The sequence below is a fragment of the Podarcis muralis genome, chromosome 1 (genome assembly GCF_964188315.1).
Source record: "Podarcis muralis chromosome 1, rPodMur119.hap1.1, whole genome shotgun sequence".
Taxonomy (NCBI): Eukaryota; Metazoa; Chordata; class Lepidosauria; order Squamata; family Lacertidae; genus Podarcis; species Podarcis muralis.
Genome location: NC_135655.1, coordinates 116,404,104 through 116,423,588, shown reverse-complemented (window position 1 = coordinate 116,423,588; position 19,485 = coordinate 116,404,104). Strand labels below are relative to the sequence as shown.

Here is a 19,485-nt window from a genome sequence, read left to right as displayed (position 1 = left end):
AATTGGTGCTTTCACTAAATTACATGAAGGTGCTTTATACTGATCCAGACCATTGGTCTATCTAGGCCAGTAGTTCCCACATTTTCCCGCCCCCATAAACATCCATAGATCAGCTGAGAACTGGGGGGCATTTTATAGCTAGGACTGGGTGATACCTGGTTTTCAACATCCTGATATATCACCAGTGAAACATTGCAATAAGCGGATATATCACGATGTCTGAAATAAGGGTGGAGCTTCAAAGAGGCATGGGCTGGCTTCATAGCTTTTCCCACATAGTGATTTTTGCCGGCGACTGCTCTTGAGATTCGCTTCCGTCTGCAGGAGGCGAGGAAGAGCTGAACAGGCAGAGTTAACAGGGCTGCAGGAATCGAGAGAAGCGTTGGTTGGCTTAACGGTTTTCCTTACATTGTGATTTTTGCATAGCGCGCGCACACACACACGCGCATCATGATTTGCCATATATTGCCAGGTCAAAAATTATGAAATGGATATCACAATACAGACTTCAAATCGGTTTTGGACGATATCAATATATCACCCAGCCTTAATGTAATCTCCACCCCCTGTGCATTTGTGCTCATGTGAAAGTATAGAGTGGCCTACTCGATGTATTACTGGGACGTGAGTGGTGCTGTGGTCTAAACCACTGAGCCTCTTGGGCTTGCCGACCAGAAGGTTGGCGGTTCGAATCCTCACGGCGGGGTGAGCTGCCGTTGCTCTGTCCCAGCTCCTGCCAACCTAGCAGTCAAAAGCACACCAGTGCAAGTAGATAAATAGGTACCGCTGCAGTGGAAAGGTAAATGGCGTTTCCATGCGCTCTGGTTTCTGTCACGGTGTCCCGTTTAGTCAGGCTGGCCACATGACCCGAAAAAATTGTCTGCGGATAAACGTCGGCTCCCTTGGCCTGAAAAGCAAGATGAGTGTCGCAACCCCATAGTCACCTTTGACTGAACTTAACCGTCCAGGGGTCCTTTACCTTTACCTTTTATAGGGTGGCCATACTCACTACAGGCATGTGGCCCTCAAAGAGTTGACCAAGGGTAAATGTGGCCTCCGGAACAAAAAAGGGTTAGTTGCCACAGCCAAGATCACTGTTAATTTTTTTGTAGCCAAGTAAAAATGCACTCAGTTGGGGGGAAAGTGTTTGAAAAATAAAACGACAGTAATAGTAGTAGTAGTAATAATAATAAATAAATAAATCCTGTTGAATTTTGTGGCCTCCAAATTAAATAAAAGCCGATGGAATTGGTTTGTGCTTACTTAGGCTAATAAGCTGTGAAATACCACCTTTCTTTTTTAAAAAAAACAAGATTGTTGTTTTTGGCTGCACTCTGTCATGCCAACAGCTGTGGCCTTCTATTCTCCTCTGACCTTTCTCCTCAGCAAAAATAGCAGCGTGCCCCTGTGCCCGACACGTGAACCATGCAAAACCCTTGACCCTTAGCGCAAGGTGTACTTGAGTTTACCCTTCCAAATTCTGAAAACTGGACCACCCCGATGTGGTGCGTCAAATAAAGAGCCATTGCTTTAGTTGAATTGCAGGTACTTATTGCCGCAGCTCTTGGTTTGAAGAGTGCTCTTTTACGGCCCGGAGGAAAAACACACACATTTGTTTAGTTGAGAGCATATTGTATACCTGTCAAAACCGAAGTGCTTGCTTTCTAAATAGTGCAGAAGTGTGTTTTCATAATTAGGGGACGGCTCTTTACCTAAGCAGCAGCAGCAGCAGGGATTTCACATAATGGACATTTTTAAATGTTATGGTATTAGCGCCTGAAAAAAAAAGTTTATACCAAACATCCACGCTGAAGAGTCTTTGCGAAATGTCACCTCTCATTTGCAGATGCAGATAAACAGGATCCTCCCTGTTACTGTAGCCCGTCCCAATTTGTCCACATGTTGTTGCAGTGCATGTCTGTTGGTCACGCTGGTAGGGGGCTGATGGGACTTATAGACCCAAACAGCTGGAGGGCACCACTTTGGGAAAGGCCACATACTTTAAAAAAAAAAAATCTCCCCTTCACCCAGTGTTCCACATCACTTGGCTTCTGTTTTAGCTAAGACAATTCCTGATTTTAAATGACTTGTCTGTGGACTTTGGACTCAGAACGTGACTTCCTGAGTAACTTAGCTTTTCATTATCAGCACAAATCACTTAGTTTTTTTGTATCAGCCCTCAGGGTTGTGGAAGTAAAACTGCCCTTACCGAAGGTGGAGGATGGCTGAGGGAACGTAAGGTGCTGAGGACCTCCCTTGGAGGATGATTTGGCGCACCGGAGGAAAACTCCTTTGCCATTGTTGTGCCGTTGCCAGTTCTTTGCTGTTTGTACACTGGGGCTCGGAAGAGGCCATTTTAATGGTGGGTGGGTGTGTTAAAAGAGCACCCCAAGCTCCCTTGTTCCCCTGACAGCCACCACATGGTCCAAATAAATACCTTGCCTAGAGTTGGTGCTCTCAATTCCATCCCATTAGAACTGAAGGTGGTGGAGCTGTGAGAGCAATGCAAGAGAAAAGTTATGCCTTCTCTTTCTCTTCTTACTTGGCCAATTTTCCTTGGTTACCGCAGCTTAGGACCGCGATACCTCAAGGACCACCTCTCTCTCTCTCTCTGAACCCACCTGGCCCCTGAGATCCTCTTCTGAGGCCCTTCTTTGTGTGCCTCCTCCCTGAAAGATCCGGAGGGTGGCAACACAAGACCAGGCCTTTTCTGCAGTGGCTCCTCACTCGTGGAATGCTCTCTCTAGTGAGATTTGGCCAGCGCCTTCATTATCCACCTTTAAGGCAAAAACTTTCCTCTGTAAACAGAACTTTGCCCGATTGATATCTGACGCCCTTTAAACAGGTGTTGGGGGAGGATTATTGGAATGCTTTTATTTTTATTATGTATTTTGTGTTTGTATATTGTGATTTTATGTTGTGAACCACCCTGAGACCTGCAGGTATAGGGCGGTATACAAATTTAATTAAATAATAATAATAATAATAATAATAATAATAATAATAATAATAATACGTGGGGCTACTTTTGAAGGCGACCCGGAAACTACAACTAATCCAGAATGCGGCAGCTAGACTGGGAGCGGCCGCCGAGACCATATAACACCGGTCTTGAAAGACCTACATTGGCTCCCAGTACGTTTCCGAGCACAATTCAAAGTGTTGGTGCTGACCTTTAAAGCCCTAAATGGCCTCAGTCCAGTATATCTGAAGGAGCATCTCCACCCCCACCGTTCTACCCGGACACTGAGGTCCAGTGCCGAGGGCCTTCTGGCAGTTCCCTCACTGCGAGAAGCCAAGTTACAGGGAACCAGGCAGAAGGCCTTCTCGGTAGTGGCACCCGCCCTGTGGAACGCCCTCCCACCAGATGTCAAAGAGAACAACAACTACCAGACTTTTAGAAGACATCTGAAGGCAGCCCTGTTTAGGGAAGCTTTTAATGTTTGATGTATTACAGTATTTTAATATTTTTTGGGAAGCCGCCCAGAGTGGCTGGGGAAGCCCAGCCAGATGGGTGGGGTATAAATAATAAATTATTATTATTATTATTATTATTATTATTATTATTATTATTATTATTATTATAGCATCACATATTTGCTGCATCCTGCAACTTCAACCCAAGTCTAGAATGGGGCCCATTACACAGTGTTGCATCAATGTTCTTCCCTCCCTTTCCCACAAGGATTATACCATAGTTGCTTTGTCTTCTGTTTCCGTTAAAGTTTATTTTATTCCCCTCCCGCTCCCCCTTCCTTTGTCATTCATCCCACTTTTTTGTTCTTTGCCATTTCATATTTTTTCCCCCTAGGAGTGGTGCATGCAGAGCAAAGGAATCAGTCATATTTTGAAATGGGTATCTATGACGATGGGCCTTACGAAGTTGGCGGGGAGAACCAGCTTGATGAGAGCCTAGTTCCTGTTCCATCTAACAGTTACTTAGGTAGGACGAAGCTCTTCAGAGATCTCGAGGAAATTTCACTACCCAAATGTGGAGCGATAAAGTGAAACGCTGTTGGAAAGTAATTCAGTTAAGGACCCTCCCCACCCGCTTTTGTTTTAACCAAGAGCTTTTTGTCCGTGCCCTCCTTTGCCATTTCCACCACTGCTTTGAAGTGTAAAATGGTACTCTTGGTTGAGGTACCTCTAAGAGCTGCTAATGTAATGAGACATTTCAGAGCACCGATGAGGACTTGCAGATTTTTACATCGTGATTATAACCTCTCTGTTTCTCTCTCTATGTCTCTCTCTGTCTTTCTCTTTCACACACACACAGTAAGTACTGTATGTGGATTAGTAGCCCTAAGCCATTTTACCTCAACATGTGTAGCACAGGGAAGTTTAATGTTACTCAACAAGATTGTGATGGCTAAGAAATGATGTTCATGGTATATCTCCAGCGGATAGGGACCCCGAATTTGTCAGCTAACTTCTGAGGCCTCTTTGCAATGCTTTAATGGCTAACCCCCCCAAGATTGGTGTGTCATATGGCAAATTGTCGAGATTGCATTTTGGTTCGCCCTCGCTTTCTGAGTGCCAGTTGAGTGCAATTTTTGTGGCGTTTTGCAACGAACGGTGAAAACAATTCCTTCTTAACGCAAACGGTGAAGAACGGCAAACAGCTCACCGGCGTTTGCGCATGTCTCCTCCAAGAAGGCCCTTAAGGATTGAATAGCGACCCATCTGTAAAAGCACACTTTGGGATGAGATTTTGTGGGGAGCTTTTGAGGCCAAGGATGATATTTTGCCATTAAAACTGATGAAGGGGATGGAAGGAAAAGTCTGTTCGTGTGTAAGCTGAGTTAATATAGCGTTGTTTTTTTTAAAGCTCTGAGGTGGGATCCAAATTTACCGTATTTTTCGCTCTATAAGACGTACTTTCCCCCTCCTAAAAAGTAAGGAGAAATGTCTGTGCGTCTTATGGAGCAAATGCAGGCTGCGCAGCTATCGCTGAAGCCAGGAGAGCAAGAGGGACCGGTGCGCGAAGCCTCTTCAGGGCAATAGGAGGAACGCTCTTCCTGCCCTGAAGAGGCTTGGCATGGCTATTCCAGAAGCCAGAACAGCAAGAGAGATCGCTGCTTTCGCTGCGCATCGATCCCTCTTGCTGTTCTGCCTTCATTTCGCTGGAGAGGCGCTGCGCAGAGAGGGAAAGCTGCACAGCACCCCTTCAGCAAAGCGGGAGGAGCAACGGAGCCCCTTCCGTTTCTCCTCCCACTTTAGGCACTGCGCAGAGAGGGAGAGAATTTTTTTTTCTTGTTCTCCTCCTCTAAAACAAGGTGCGTCTTATGGTCGGGTGCATCTTATAGAGCGAAAAATACAGTACTTTACAATCCAGGACCTTTTTAACCCTCACAGCAATCTGATCAGCGGGGAGGTTTCCACGAATCTGACTCCCATTTGCCATGAGTGAAAATCTGCAGATGTTAATGGATATTGAAGGGTTGGAGCGCTAACTCCCAACCTCTTGTGTGGCAACAGGTCACATGCCCTGGAGCTTCAGGCAAGGCCCTAAAGGATGTAGATTGCCTATACAGTGGTACCTCGGGTTACATACGCTTCAGGTTACAGACTCAGCTAACCCAGAAATAATACCTTGGGTTAAGAACCTTGTTTCAGGATGAGAACAGAAATCGTGCAGCAGCAGCAGCGGGAGGCCCCATTAGCTAAAGTGGTGCTTCAGGTTAAGAACAGTTTCAGGTTAAGAACGGACCTCCGGAACAAATTAAGTACTTAACCTGAGGTACCACGGTATTTCCATTGGTAAAACTTCTGCTTTCCTTCAGGTTTTCCCCCTAAGTCTGTTGTTATGCTCTCTGCTTAACTTGTCCTTCTTTCTTTCTTTCCTTCATCTTCTTTCTCCACCCACATTTGCAGGTCTCCTTTTCCTGACAAGTGTGTCTTTTGGTAGCCCCGATCAGTTTGTGTACAAAACACTGCCTCCCAACGTCAGGGTAGGCAAGGCCACCGATCTGATGATGAATAGCTATCTAGGTTTGTGACCTCTGAATAGCGGTTGTCCATCTCGCTTCCTTCGTTACATTCCAGACTTTCAAAATCATTGTTTTCCATTTCAAGTTGATGCGTATTGTGGAAAATGCTCAAAAGAGACGAGGGAACTTCTGAAAGTTTTGGGCGAAAAAGAATCCTCAGGACTCGAGCTTTCGGGGTGCTGGCTTGGCTAAGGGCCTGCATGTCATGGATGGAGAACCTGTGGACCTCATTGACTGCTCCACCAAAACGTGGATAGAGGGGAGCCAATAAGATGAAGGTGGCCGCTCCAAAGAGGGAGTGCTCAAATTGTTTACTGTACCTGTGTGAGCTGAATGTAGAAGTTCAGCATCCATACCTGGGGGAATCACGCCATAAGCATGATACATTTTTCATGAGGTCTTAACATTCCTTTAACATCATGGGAGTGCTCTGTTAAAGCAAGTGAACGCTTGAATCGATTTTTATTTATTACAAAGTCTGAAGAAAGGACAACGAAATTGCTGTGAACGTGGCTCTCTGAAATCGGCACTGTATACAGTGGTATCTCGGTTTTTGAGCAACTCGGACGCCGAACGTATTGGTTTTCGAACGCCGAAACCCCGGAAGTAAACACTTCTGTTTTTGAACGCTCCTCAGAATTTGAACAGCTTCCGCTGCGTTTCCCCCCCAATTTTCTCCACTGACTTTGCAGACCGCCCTTTGCGCCTCGGTTGTTGAACATTTCGGAAGTCAAACTGTCTTCTAGAATGGATTACGTTCGACAACCGAGGTACCACTGTATGTGCTGCTTTGAGTCTGCTTCAGTGTCTGCTGGGAGAGGACAGGTTTAAGCTTTTAATGTACATGTGTAGAACCTGTTAGGTGGATTTTCATTGACCCTGTGCTTCCAGTCACCCCTTTAACATAGCAACAATCACAGAGGCTTTGCCCTACAATAGCACCACACCTTCAACTGTTCGTCTGTTTTATGTTGTGCGGTAGGTTTTTCTCTGGACTCTGGAAAAGGCATCACTTCGCAGGATGAGCTCACTTTCGTGTCTGGAGCTCCGAGAGCAAACCACAGTGGAGCGGTTGTCCTTTTGAAAAAAGACACTGTCATTCAACGGGCATTGTCTCCCGAGCACACATTTGAAGGCGAGGGGCTGGCCTCCTCTTTTGGCTATGATGTGGCTGTTGTAGACCTCAACAGAGATGGGTAAGTCTGCCCTCTGGCTCCTCTTTCTTCTAGTACCATGGGGAAATGTGATCACATCTTTCTTTTTTTTGCAAAGTGGGAGAAACATAGCTATCAACGTTTCCCCTTTTTTAAGGGAAACTCCCTTATTCCGGATAGGATTCCTCACAAGAAAAGGGGAAAGTTGTCAGCTATGGGGAGAAATGAGGCTGTTCCCAATCATGAACTTTGACTTGAGTCACTCGTATGAGCGGTACAATCTTGTGCATGTTTACTCAGAAGTAAGTCCCATGGAGTTAAAAGAGGCTTACTCCCAGGTGAGTGATCATAGGAATGCAGCCCAAGTTCCATACATGCAAAAACTGGACGAGCAGTGACCAACTTGGCAAGATGGTCGTGAGTTCAGTGAGAATAGAACACCGTAAAAAAAGACAGCAAAGTACTGTAGAAATGGCCAGGGGGGTGGAAATCTAGCCGTTTATCACCAAACTTCTTAAAACTGAATTCAAGAGATCTCTCTGAGCAGCTGTTTTGTTTGGAAGCCTTGTGTTGAATTGTGCACTCTGCTGAACATGTTGTCGTTCTGAGGTCACGTTTATCACCTGCTTCTCACAGTTGCCTTAAACACAATGAACTTGTTGTTTTCTCAGTTGGCAAGATATTGTTGTTGGAGCGCCGCAGTACTTTGACAGGGAAGGAGAAATTGGCGGTGCTGTGTACATTTACATTAACCAGGAAGGCAAGTGGGAAGGAGTCAAACCAGTTCGGCTCACAGGACCAGCAGACTCCATGTTTGGAATCGCAGTCGAAAATATTGGTGACATTAACCAAGATGGCTTCGAAGGTAAGCCGGAAAACGATTGGCCTGCTCTTTGATGATGATAATGATGATGAATTTCATTTCTATACCACGTTTTATTTTTAAGAACAATATTTCAAGGCGGTTTACAACTTACATCAAAACATCATATAAAACAATTCAGAATATTATTATTATTATTATTTATTAAATTTGTATACCGCCCTTCATCTGAAGATTGCAGGGTGGATCACAAGATAAAAAAGACAAAATGAGGACATAAAGGACATAATAAAGCAAAAAAACAAAACAAAACCCAATAGCCTGCTCTCTGGCGAAAGTCAAATAGAAAGTATACATTCAAAGCAACATGATTAACGGGAAACTAAATATTTCAAGATGAAATATTATAAAGGAGGTTCGACTACAAAAGCACATTTAACACAGCAAAATTAGCAACAACAAAAACCACATGAACATTTCAAAGGAAAACACTACTAAAGGAAGTTGTCATCATTCCATCTCTATACCGCTTTATATTTTAAAGAACACATCTCAAAGCGGTTTACAACAACATGACAATGTCAAATAAAACAATCCAGAATAAAACAAATTCAAGCTCCAAGGAAGAAAATGTTTCAGATCCTTCTCTAAGTGAACATTTTGTTTTCCCCAGTCGCCTTCCTGGCATCCAGAGATCTCCACGTGGTCGCCATTGGACCTGCGCCAGCTGCCAAATGCGTCTAATTTCTGATTCTCGGGCCTGGACAAACTCCATGGGCCCTGCACAAACTCCACGGGCCCTGCCTTATTTGAGCAATCCACGTAGCTTTGAAAACCTGCATGTTCAGTTTGACTGTTGTTGTCCTTCTCTTTTTTTTTATACAACAGATATTGCTGTAGGGGCTCCATATGACGACTCTGGCAAGGTATATATTTATCATGGCTCCAAGGATGGGATTAACACAAAACCAGCACAGGTACTAGCTAGTGACGTTCGCTTCTCCTTCCAATGGAACTGAAATATTTATTTCGCTTGTTTCCTAAGCTTCTCCCAAGCAACTGCCCACTTATAGTTCTCTGCCACCTGCTTCTCTCTCTCCTTTGACTTTGCACAGCACTCTCTTCTCTGCCTAATATCTTTTCATGTAAAACCCCATCTGCACTATACATTTAAAGCAATATCATACCACTTTAAACAGTCCTGCTTTCCACCAGTGCATCCTGGGAACTGTAGTTCTTTATAAGGGCATTGAGTGTTGTTAAAAGGTAAAGGGACCCCTGACCATTAGGTCCAGTCGTGACCGACTCTGGGGTTGCGGCGCTCATCTCGCTTTATTGGCCGAGGGAGCCGGCGTACAGCTTCTGGGTCATGTGGCCAGCATGACTAAGCCGCTTCTGGCGAACCAGAGCAGCACACAGAAACGCCGTTTACCTTCCCGCCAGAGCGGTACCTATTTAACTACTTGCACTTTGATGTGCTTTTGAACTGGGATCCCTATTCCCCTAATAGAGCTTCAATTCCGTAGTTTCCTGGAAAGAGGGGTTGATTGTTAAAGCACTCTGGAAATTGTAGCTCTCTGAGTGGAACAGTTTTGTCCTACGTTTCCTCAAGCTATTCCTCTTAAGAGACGCTGCTTGCTAAGTCTTTTGCCTTCTCTAGAAAATAAGATAAAAGACTTTTTCCTGTTGTTGCAGAATTCAGCTCTTCCTTCAGATTTGTATTATTATTTTTTTGCATGCGTGGAGCATGGCCTGCCTCCTAATAAATGCAGACGTGATATTCTTTTATTGTTTTAATTGCCATTGATTTTTCTGTTTTTATTTATAAGCTTTATGCAGACAGGAAATCTTGGGGGGGGGGGAATTGACTATGTGTCCCGATGGCTTTTCAGTAGACTCTTTTTAACTGCATTAATCAATAATTCTTTTAATGACTTATGGTTCTGGAGATTGGTGTTGATGAGATAGATGCTTGGCTAGTTCTTTTCAGTGGGAAGTGCTCACCTAATTTTCATTGATACCGTATTGGTCTGAATATAAGCCTCACTTTTCCCCCAAATTCCAACCGTGAAAAGTTGAAAGTGCAGCTTAAATTTGCAACCTTACAAAAATGGGCTTTTATACGATATCGCCGCCGAAACAGACATACGGTAAAACGGAACAAAAAAATGTTTTATTGCCGATTTGCGAGATTGAGACTGTTCACTTGCCGTTTACGGGAGTCAGTGCCTGTGGAATTGCAGCCAATTGAATAGCGATTTGCAATTTCAGCGATTCTACGGTAACTTTTGCGGGCTTGCAAGATCAAAGGCTTAAATTGGCTCGGAGTTGCAATTCTACCAACCACAGCGATTTTCAGCCTGTAACCCAATTTTAAGGGAGGGGCTTATATTCGGCTATTGTCTCTCCCCTCCCCCCCCCCGAATTTTTAAGGTGCGGCTTATTTGCGGGTGCGGCTTATATTCTGGCCAATACGGTAGCCTATAATTCTGTGACATTTGACAGCACCCTCTTCCATAGTGTGTACCCCATTGCGGCTCCTTTCTGACTTCCTTTACCTGTGCTCCCCTTTTTATGACCCTTTTCTATGTCTGATTTAACTCCCTGCCCTTTTCCTAAGGTGACGTTCCACTAATTGCAGGGGGAATCTTTGACCCTCCAAGTTGTTTGACCCCTAGTCCCATCAGCCATAGCAATCCTGTTCAGTGATTAGGGACATTGTAGTTTAGCAACATCTCAAGGGCCAAAGGTTTCCCACACCAGATGAAGCTGCTAAATACATACATTTATTATTTAAATGTTTTTGAACCACCCTTCATCTTTAGAGACATGTGGACTGTATACAGGGACATGAACATATCAGAATATTCCAAAAATCCAATACACTGAAAACAGCAAAGACAAGTGTATATGGATCGCAGTCAAGTAGCAAAATACAGCATAACAATTTCCATTTTTTCGCACTGTTTCAGATTCTGGATGGTGGGGCAAACGGAGTCTCGTCCTTTGGTTATTCTATCACTGGAAACATGGACCTTGACAAAAACTCCTATCCTGATATTGCTGTTGGGTCTCTTTCAGATTCTGTAGCTGTTTACAGGTGTGTGGCGCTTTCTTGATTTAACCTTGATTTAACTCTGGTGTCCTCAATGTGGCACCTGTCACACCCTGGTTGTTCTCAGACACCTCCTTTGTCACCCTTAAAAAAATAACTGAGGGTTTGGGGCATTGTTTTTTGGGCGGTTTCCTGCTTTCTTTGTTTGTTTTTTTATTTGTTATGGGGCGTGCACAGGTTTTTTGTTTATTTGGAGGGGTGGGGGGTGTCTGAGCATCACCAGTTTTCTTCTGTGAAGTGGGTACCCTAACAGTTTCTTGGATTTCCAAATGTGCCACTGAGCCCAAACATTTTTGAGGAGACTAGACTTAACAGTTGGCCTGAGTTTCCACAGTGTCTTTTTCATCTTTTAAGAATGGCTCAGCCCCAAACTTTCATAAATATTAAAAGGAGTGAGTCCTTGAACAAGAGCACAGGCACTTGGGCATAATTCTCTCAGACATAGGAATGATGATATAGTAAATGTGTCTTGGACTATACCATTTCAGACTGTTGGGGGCCTAGAGTCCTCCCCCCCTACAATCAATCTTTCAGTGTTCAGGGAATTGTTTTCCAGTGTGGAGGGCCAAGCCAGTCATGTGACTCTATCTGCTGCCCAGTGGTATAGCGTGGGTTGCCAGTACCCGGGGCTGCATGGAGGGAGGGAAACAGATGGGTGTGCATTCAACTGCCCAGTGACATCCATGTCACCCAAGAGATCGCAGCCACAGCGATAAGAAAATAAGAGCAGTTCCATTGTCTGGAGAGGTCACTTCCTGGTTCGCACGTAGAAGCTGTTTTCAATGGAGCTCTGTGGCAGAAGCGTGCAGCTGTGTTGAGGCAGCAATGGGTGTTGAAATTTTGCGCCCCTAACTGTTTTGAGCATGGGGAAACCGCCCCTTTGGCCCCCACCCCACGCTACACCACTGCTGCTGCCTGAAGTAGAACAGTCCAGACACAGGAGAATGTCATCCAGGCCTAAGTTGCCACTGTTGTGGGAATAATTGTGCATAAAAACAGACAGACAGAAAGAATGACAGACAGACTAGGACTGAGGAAGAGAATTCAGTTTTATTCTAAATGCAGTCATCCAGCCTTTGTTTATCAGATGTGCAACATATTTTGATGGAATGTTTTACTCTAAACCCTCTTGTGCTTTCGGTGCTAACACACTGCAAAGAACTAGGCCACTCTGTCGGAGCCTCTCCCTACTACAGCATGAAAATAGAAAGCCCAACGGGACTTTCCCTGTTTATTAGCCTAAGAATTCCTTCCTCCAGTGCCATTCATCGAAATAACAAGTTTCTTCCCCAACCTCCTCTTCCCTCTTGACATACAAGATCGCGGCCTGTGGTGAACGTTAAGAAAACTATTAAGATAGATCCCGGCAGAATAGACCTAAAGAAAAAAAACTGTGAAGTCCCCAGCGGAATTTGGTAAGCCATTTAATTCCTAATATTTGTTTCAATGTTTTGGCAAACGTTCATGTGTTTCATATGCACGAGAATTTCCACTATATGGTGCATGGGAGGTTACTATGCCAGCCTGCAAATACACTGTTACCTGTTAGGTTGGATTGTTGATGTTACTCCTGTATTGTTTAAGAGCTACAACAATGCCTCTTCTTGCCATGTTGCCTTGGTAATGTTGGAAGCAAGGGACCATTGTTCCAACCCATCCCTCTCACTTATTGAGGCAGCAGGGCCTCATGGGTCTCTTCCTCCTCGCCGTCTTTACCAATATCTACTCTCCTAGCCTGAAGGCCGCAGTTCTTAAAGACCCGGCCTGAACGTTGCTTTGCATTTCTGTGTCCGCTCAACAGGCACACTTCTTCCCTGTGCCGTTGGGCAAGTGTTGTAATATGGAAGGCACCCAATTCTTCTGGCCAGCCATGCTTAGGGGACTTTGAGGGTCCTGGCTCAGCTCTTCAGGGTCCAACCCTCAGGTTCTGTGAGCTCTGAACCACCAGCCTCTGATTCTGTGGGCTTTGTACCACCAGCATCGCAGTCCTGGTCTCAGCTGGCTTCTCCTCCTTGGAGCTCAAGGCCGGAGCCCTACAAAGCTTTTATGGTGGAGACCATGCTGCCAGGTTTTTGAAGACCCTTGGGCAAGGTGTCCTCAGTGCGCCTGCTCCATGAGTCACCATTTTTGCTACAGTCACCATTGCCTTTTCTCTTTGGGACCGTTGCCCAGAACACCAAGCAAGCACTTCTTCTCATTGTTCTTGCCCCTGATCATTAGGGTTGGGCGACATCCGGTTTTCAACAGCGTGGTATCTCAGCAGCTATATACTGCAATACGATGGTTCCTCTGGTTACAAACTTAATCCGTTCTGGAGGTCCGTTTGTAACCCGAAACTGCTCATAACATGAGGCCAGCTTTTGCTAATGGTGCCTCCTGCTGTTGCCGTGCTGCCCGCACGCGACTTCCGCTCACATCCCGGGGCAAAGTTCGCAACAAGGGGCATCTACTTCCTGGTTAGGGGAATTCGTAACCTGCAGCGTTCGCAAGGAGGACGGTACATAACACGAGGTTCCACTGTACGTTGATACATCACGATGTCTGGAACGTATCGCAGCTGCGTCTTCCTATCCCCACCACCTTACGGGAAGAAGAAACAGCTGAGATACATCACCCAGCCCTACTGAGCAAGCTGGAGGGACATCAGGGCTTCCTTAAACTGCTCAGCTGGGGGGCAGGAAGCGTCCTGTCCCCCATCTGAGCAAGTACGAATACCACTCAGGCTCACGCAAGCCGGAGGGGCGGGGGGCTTCCTTAAAGACGCAGGCAGGCAGAGCCCAAGAAGGTGCTCCCCCAGAACCTTCTTCAGCTCCGCCTGCAACTTGAGCTGGCGCAACGTATTGCCAGCTCAGATTGTTTGAAACCGGTAGCGCGATCTGAACGCCGTACCAGTTTCAGACAATTTATCAATATACCGACTAGGAGAAGGTCAGCTGGAGCCTGCCATTACCTGGCCCTCACTCTGCCCCCCAGCCTGCATCTGATTGGCTAGCCGGGGAGGGGGCGGAGCGACGGTCCAGCAAGCAAGGTGGGGTGTTACCCAGGCTCGGGGATTCTGGGCCGGGTTGCAAACCCCGCCCATCGCTTAGATGGAAGAGTGGATGAGCTGGTAAAATTGTCTGAAACCAGCTAAAATTGTCTGAAACCAGTATTGTGATCTGAACGCCATACCGGTTTCAAACAAATAACAACAACAACAACAACAACAACAACAATTTATTATTTATACCCTGCCCATCTGGCTGGGTTTCCCCAGCTACTCTGGGCGGCTTCCAACTGAATATTAAAAACAATACAGGTTCAGACTTTAAAAACTTCCCTAAACAGGGCTGCCTTCAGTTGTCTTTTAACTGGTATGGCGTATATATCGCCCAGCTCTACTGATCACTTGCTTAGAGCCGATGGGGTAGTGGCAGTGAAGAGGCAGAGGAGCAGCAAGGATTTCAAGGGGTTGACCATAGCAGTCTCTTTCCCTTTTCCTTCTTGGGACAATGCAAATACCAGGCCTCAAGACGACAGAAGATGTGTTTATGGCACCAAGTACCTGACTATAGAGGGTGGGCATTGAAGCAATGCATTTACTCTCGAGATTCCAGCAGCTTTTGGTGAAATGTCTACAGTGCTGAACTCTTTGAAGTTTATTTCTGTGCTCTTGAATTCTTCCAGTGTGAACATTGAAGCCTGCTTTGAGTACACAGCTAGTTCCAGTGACTTCAACCCCAAACTAAGTAAGTTGCTATGATATAACGATACTTGCATATTGTTAAGCGTAACTCCCACAACAATTTTTCCCATTTGCAAATGTGTCCATGGACCCCAATTACTGTTTTGGGGGTTTTTTTGCGATCCCCTGTTCTGCATTGTTTTAACTTCACGTGTTCATGCAAAAATGCCTGAAGTTCGACACTTGTGTCCTTACAAAGCCAGCTCAGTGGTGCATCTTGCAAGGTGACCAGGTCTTAAAACTTGTTGCCTTCCTAGGTGTGTAGGTATGTTGATATGTACAGTATAGGTAGGTATTATATAGAGTAATGTAGGTACGTTTTATGTTATGAAAATAAGGTAGTGTGTTATGTATGTGTACTAAATGTATATGTATGTGTTTTATATGCTTATAAAAAAAACTAAAAAAATAAAATAAAACTTGTTGCCTTCCAAGGCAAGGCAAGGGAAAAAATGGGATAATGTACAACATCTGTAAGATAGTATACCAGCCTTTCCCAACCTGGGGCCCCTCCCCACGTGTTAAGGTAAAGGTAAAGGGACCCCTGACCATTAGGTCCAGTCGTGACTGACTCTGGGGTTGCGGCGCTCATCTTGCTTTATTGGCCGAGGGAGCCGGCGTACAGTTTCCGGGTTATGTGGCCAGCATGACTAAGCTGCTTCTGGCAAACCTATTTATCTACTTGCACTTTGAGGTGCTTTCAAACTGCTAGGTTGGCAGGAGCAGGGACTGAGCAACGGGAGGTCACCCCATCGTGGGGATTCGAACTGCCAACCTTCTGATTGGCAAGTCCTAGGCTCTGTGGTTTAATCCACAGACTACAAATCCCATAAGCCCCCTAAGGCAGGGATGGTGGGATTTGTAGTCCAGCAATATCTAGAGTGAGCTAGGTTAGGAAGGCCGAACTGCGTTGATTTCTAGTACCATTTAAACAAAGAGCAGTGAATTAAACATGGTACAACTTGTCTTCCCTTATACTATTTCTGAGGGTTCTTTTTCGTTCCACTCCAACCCCCAACCCCCCCTTCCCAGTTCTGAACTATACAATTGAAGTAGAAAATGAGAGGAGGCGATCGGGCTGGCCATCCAGAGTGCAGTTTTCCGATCGACTCTCTTCCAGAGGGCAGTCTCTTGAGCGACTCTCCGATCAGCTGAGTGGGAGTGTGACTCTCCAAGGACAGAAGAAAGAAGAGTGTGTGACAAAAAAACTCGTATTGCAGGTATGAGAAGCCCAGAGGCTTCTGTTTTTAATTATGCCCCATTCAGGTCTAGTTTTGCCAACAATACGCTTTCAGGTGAACTTGAGGTGGCCTCCGGCTTGTGGTCACATATGAGATCCGTTGTGATGCCGTGATTAGAAAGCTGGCTTGGGAAAACCTGTGGCCAAGTTCCTACACAGCCATGAAGCCCATTGGGTGACCTTTGGCAAGTCCATCTCCATCAGCCTTAGCCTACCTCACAGAGTTGTTGTGAACATACAGGTGAACAACATGTATGCCAGCTATTGCGAGCTCCGTGAGTTTGCATGTTCTAATCATTGCACAGAATAACAATGTCATGTTTGTTTCTTTAGTTCAGGCAAAAGGAGTTTGCATAACATAATAATAATTTATTATTTATACCCCGCCAATCTAGCTGGGTTTCCCCAGCCACTCTGGGCGGCTTCCAACAAAACACTAAAATGCAATAACCTTTTAAACATTAAAAGCTTCCCTAAACAGGGCTGCCTTCAGATGTCTTCTAAAAGTTTGGTAGTTGTTGTTCTCTTTGACATCTGGTGGGAGGGCGTTCCACAGGGCGGGCGCCACTACCGAGAAGGCCCTCTGCCTGGTTCCCTGTAACTTGGCTTCCCGCAGGGAGGGAACCGCCAGAAGGCCCTTGGAGCTGGACCTCAGTGTCAGGGCTGAACGATGGGGGTGGAGACGCTCCTTCAGGTATACCGGACCGAGGCCGTTTAGGGCTTTTAAGGTCAGCACCAACACTTTGAACTGTGCTCGGAAACGTACTGGGAGCCAGTGTAGGCCTTTCAAGACTGGTGTTATATGATAGAAATATCAAAACATTATGCATGTATGTAAGCACCCTAGGAACAAATTCCTTGCTTGCGTCCTTTGGTGTTACAAGCAAGGAATTTGCCCACCATTTCATTTGACTTTAATGTTTTTTTAAAAAATAGTCCACTAAAGGCCTCCATTCCTCTATAAAAAGTTCATCATTTTGAATGCATAGTCCTTTACTTTCAAAAGCCACTCCTCCTTCATTGGAACCTCCTCTTCTTTCCATTTCTGCGCATATAATATCCTAGCTGCTGCTGTTGCTGTCACATACATAAATAGTTTGGCAATGCGAGTAGTTACTTTTATATTTGTGGGTTGGCCCTAGCCGGTTGAACTAATATGCCAATGTTGGAGACAGAGATGTTGTCACAGTGATGGCATTGTGGAGGCTGGGGCCGTTGTGAAAGCTGAACACAGTAAGTTTGAAGCCAGGATATTTGCTGCCAAACCCAGCAGGGGGTTATTCTGTGTGCTAATAATTCAAATGTATGTATCTCTTAGGAAAATATCAAAGATAAACTGCGTCCAATTCCTATAACAGTTGGCGTCGCAATAAACGGCTCTGAGTCCAGCTCTCAGTCAAGGAGGAGACAAGGACGGTCGCTCCCAGAACTTCTTCCCATTCTAAATTCCAATGAACCAAGTACAGTTAATGCGGAAGTAAGTTTTCCCCCCCCTTCCTTTTCTAATCCTGAGATCTGTTCCAGCCTGATTAGTTCATTTTGCACCACGTCTCAGAAACACATAGAAAGAAGGAAAGGTTTGTCTGAGTAACAATTCAGAGATCTGTGTTTGTAATGCCTGCATGCTTGTTGAGTGCACTGTCTGTTAATCCAAAATTCACAGGGGGCATGAGATATGACTGTATAAGCTAAACGTTTAAAATTGGAGGTGGGGGGGGGGAGAAAGAAAGAAAAAATACCCCCAAATAAGCCACTCCATTCCTTGCTGCTCCTGGCTGCATACTGGGGGGGGGGGGCGGCATTGCGGGCGGCCTTTCCCCTTCCTCGGTCTCTCCCTTCCCAGCCTTGCGGGGAGAGGGTGGGGGGCTGCGCACGGGGCGGGCGTCGCTTTGCTGTTTGCCCCCGCTCCTGGCTGCATACCGTAAGGTCGCGAATATAAGCAGCACTTTAACTTTTCACGGTCGGGATTTGGGATAAAAGTGAGGCTTATATTCAGGCCAATACGGTATATAGGCACAAGACCAATAATAGGTACAGTGGTACCTCGCAAGACAAAATTAATTCGTTCCGCGAGTTTTTTCTTCTTGCGAGTTTTTTGTCTTGCGAAGCACGGTTTCCCATAGGAATGCATTGAAAATCAATCAATGCATTCCTATGGAAACCGCCTTCAGACCAAGTCCGGGGACAGTCTGTCCCCCGACCTCTTCTGAAGGCTGGGGGGGGGGACGACGACGACAAGGGCTTTTCTTCCCACCGCCAGCCTTCAGAAGGCTGTTCTGAAGGCTGGCAGTGGGAAGAAAAGCCCTTCTCCCCACCTCCCGCCCCACAAGCTCCGGGGACAGGAGGGCTTTGCTGCCGACCGCCAGCATTTTAAAAGCCCCTGGGACAGCGGAGACTTCTCCGCTGTCCCGGGGCGATTTTAAAATGCTGGCGGGCGGCAGCGAAGGCCCAGGACCTCTTCTGAAGGCCGGTGGTGGGCGAAAGTCTTTGCTCCCGACCGCCAGCATTTTAAAAGAGGTCCCCGGAGATTTCCCTATGGGCTTTCTTCTTGCGAAGCAAGCCCATAGGGAAATTCGTCTGGTGAAGCACCTCGAAAAACGGAAAACTCTTTCTTCTTGCGAGTTTTCCGTCTTGTGGGGCATTCGTCTTGCGAGGTACCACTGTACATTGTCAGGCTTTTCAAACTCCTTGAAAGCAAATTCTGCACCTCATAAATATTTGGGTGTAGAAATTTGGCACAGCACTATTTGGGTTGATTGAATTTAGGTGTCGTGTGGAAAAAGACCAAAAAAGTGACTCGTGGCGCAAAATTACTATACCTCCTCTGTTTCCTATGTGGCTGTAACTCTTTAAATTCGATGCTGTTTCAAATCTAAACTTGTGTTCATTGTAGGTGCAGTTCCTGAAAGAAGGTTGTGGAGAAGACAATATTTGCCACAGCAATTTGAAGCTTCATTACAGATTTTGCACCAAAGAAGGAAATGAAGACAGATTTTCCTATTTACCAATGTAAGTCTTTAAGGATACCAGTTTTGAAAATAAAGTCGCTTGTGTTCCTTGGAGGCTTTTCTTCCCTCCAGTTCCTAAAACCTGACTCGTTCTGTGTCCTTAGTAAGAACAACATTCCAGTGCTTGTCCTCAAAGACCAAAAAGACATTGCCCTTGAAATCACAGTGACAAACAATCCGTCGGACCCAAGAGATCCTGAGGCAGATGGTGAAGATGCCCACGAAGCTAGACTCATAGCTACCTTTCCAGATAGCTTGACTTACTCTGCTTTTAGGGAGCTGAAAGCATTTCCGGTAAGTTCTGTTTCCGTGTAAAAAAAGCATTTCAGGAAAACGCATTGTAAACTTTATCATGGGAAATCACATTGGTGAAAGACAGGACTCCACAATGTCATCTCGTGTCGCCGTGTGATAATGCACGTAAAACGCTT

At 45.6% G+C, this 19,485-nt stretch overlaps 1 protein-coding gene across 3 annotated transcripts in view; it reads left to right on the top strand.

Moving 5' to 3' along the window:
- Positions 1 to 19,485, top strand: part of ITGA6 (integrin subunit alpha 6) — a 63,734-nt gene that overhangs the window by 26,560 nt on the left and 17,689 nt on the right. For 2 of the 3 annotated variants that reach the window (XM_028749613.2, XM_028749614.2), the window contains exons 5-15: positions 3,812 to 3,943; positions 6,973 to 7,186; positions 7,816 to 8,009; positions 8,856 to 8,944; positions 10,940 to 11,067; positions 12,402 to 12,497; positions 14,749 to 14,810; positions 15,839 to 16,026; positions 17,365 to 17,523; positions 18,940 to 19,055; positions 19,159 to 19,348. In XM_028749613.2, the coding sequence (XP_028605446.2) occupies positions 3,812 to 3,943; positions 6,973 to 7,186; positions 7,816 to 8,009; positions 8,856 to 8,944; positions 10,940 to 11,067; positions 12,402 to 12,497; positions 14,749 to 14,810; positions 15,839 to 16,026; positions 17,365 to 17,523; positions 18,940 to 19,055; positions 19,159 to 19,348 (1,568 nt within the window). Of the gene's footprint in view, positions 1 to 3,811; positions 3,944 to 5,874; positions 5,992 to 6,972; positions 7,187 to 7,815; positions 8,010 to 8,855; positions 8,945 to 10,939; positions 11,068 to 12,401; positions 12,498 to 14,748; positions 14,811 to 15,838; positions 16,027 to 17,364; positions 17,524 to 18,939; positions 19,056 to 19,158; positions 19,349 to 19,485 lie in introns of all 3 variants that reach the window. The other variant, XM_077917019.1, reaches the window with a different exon arrangement.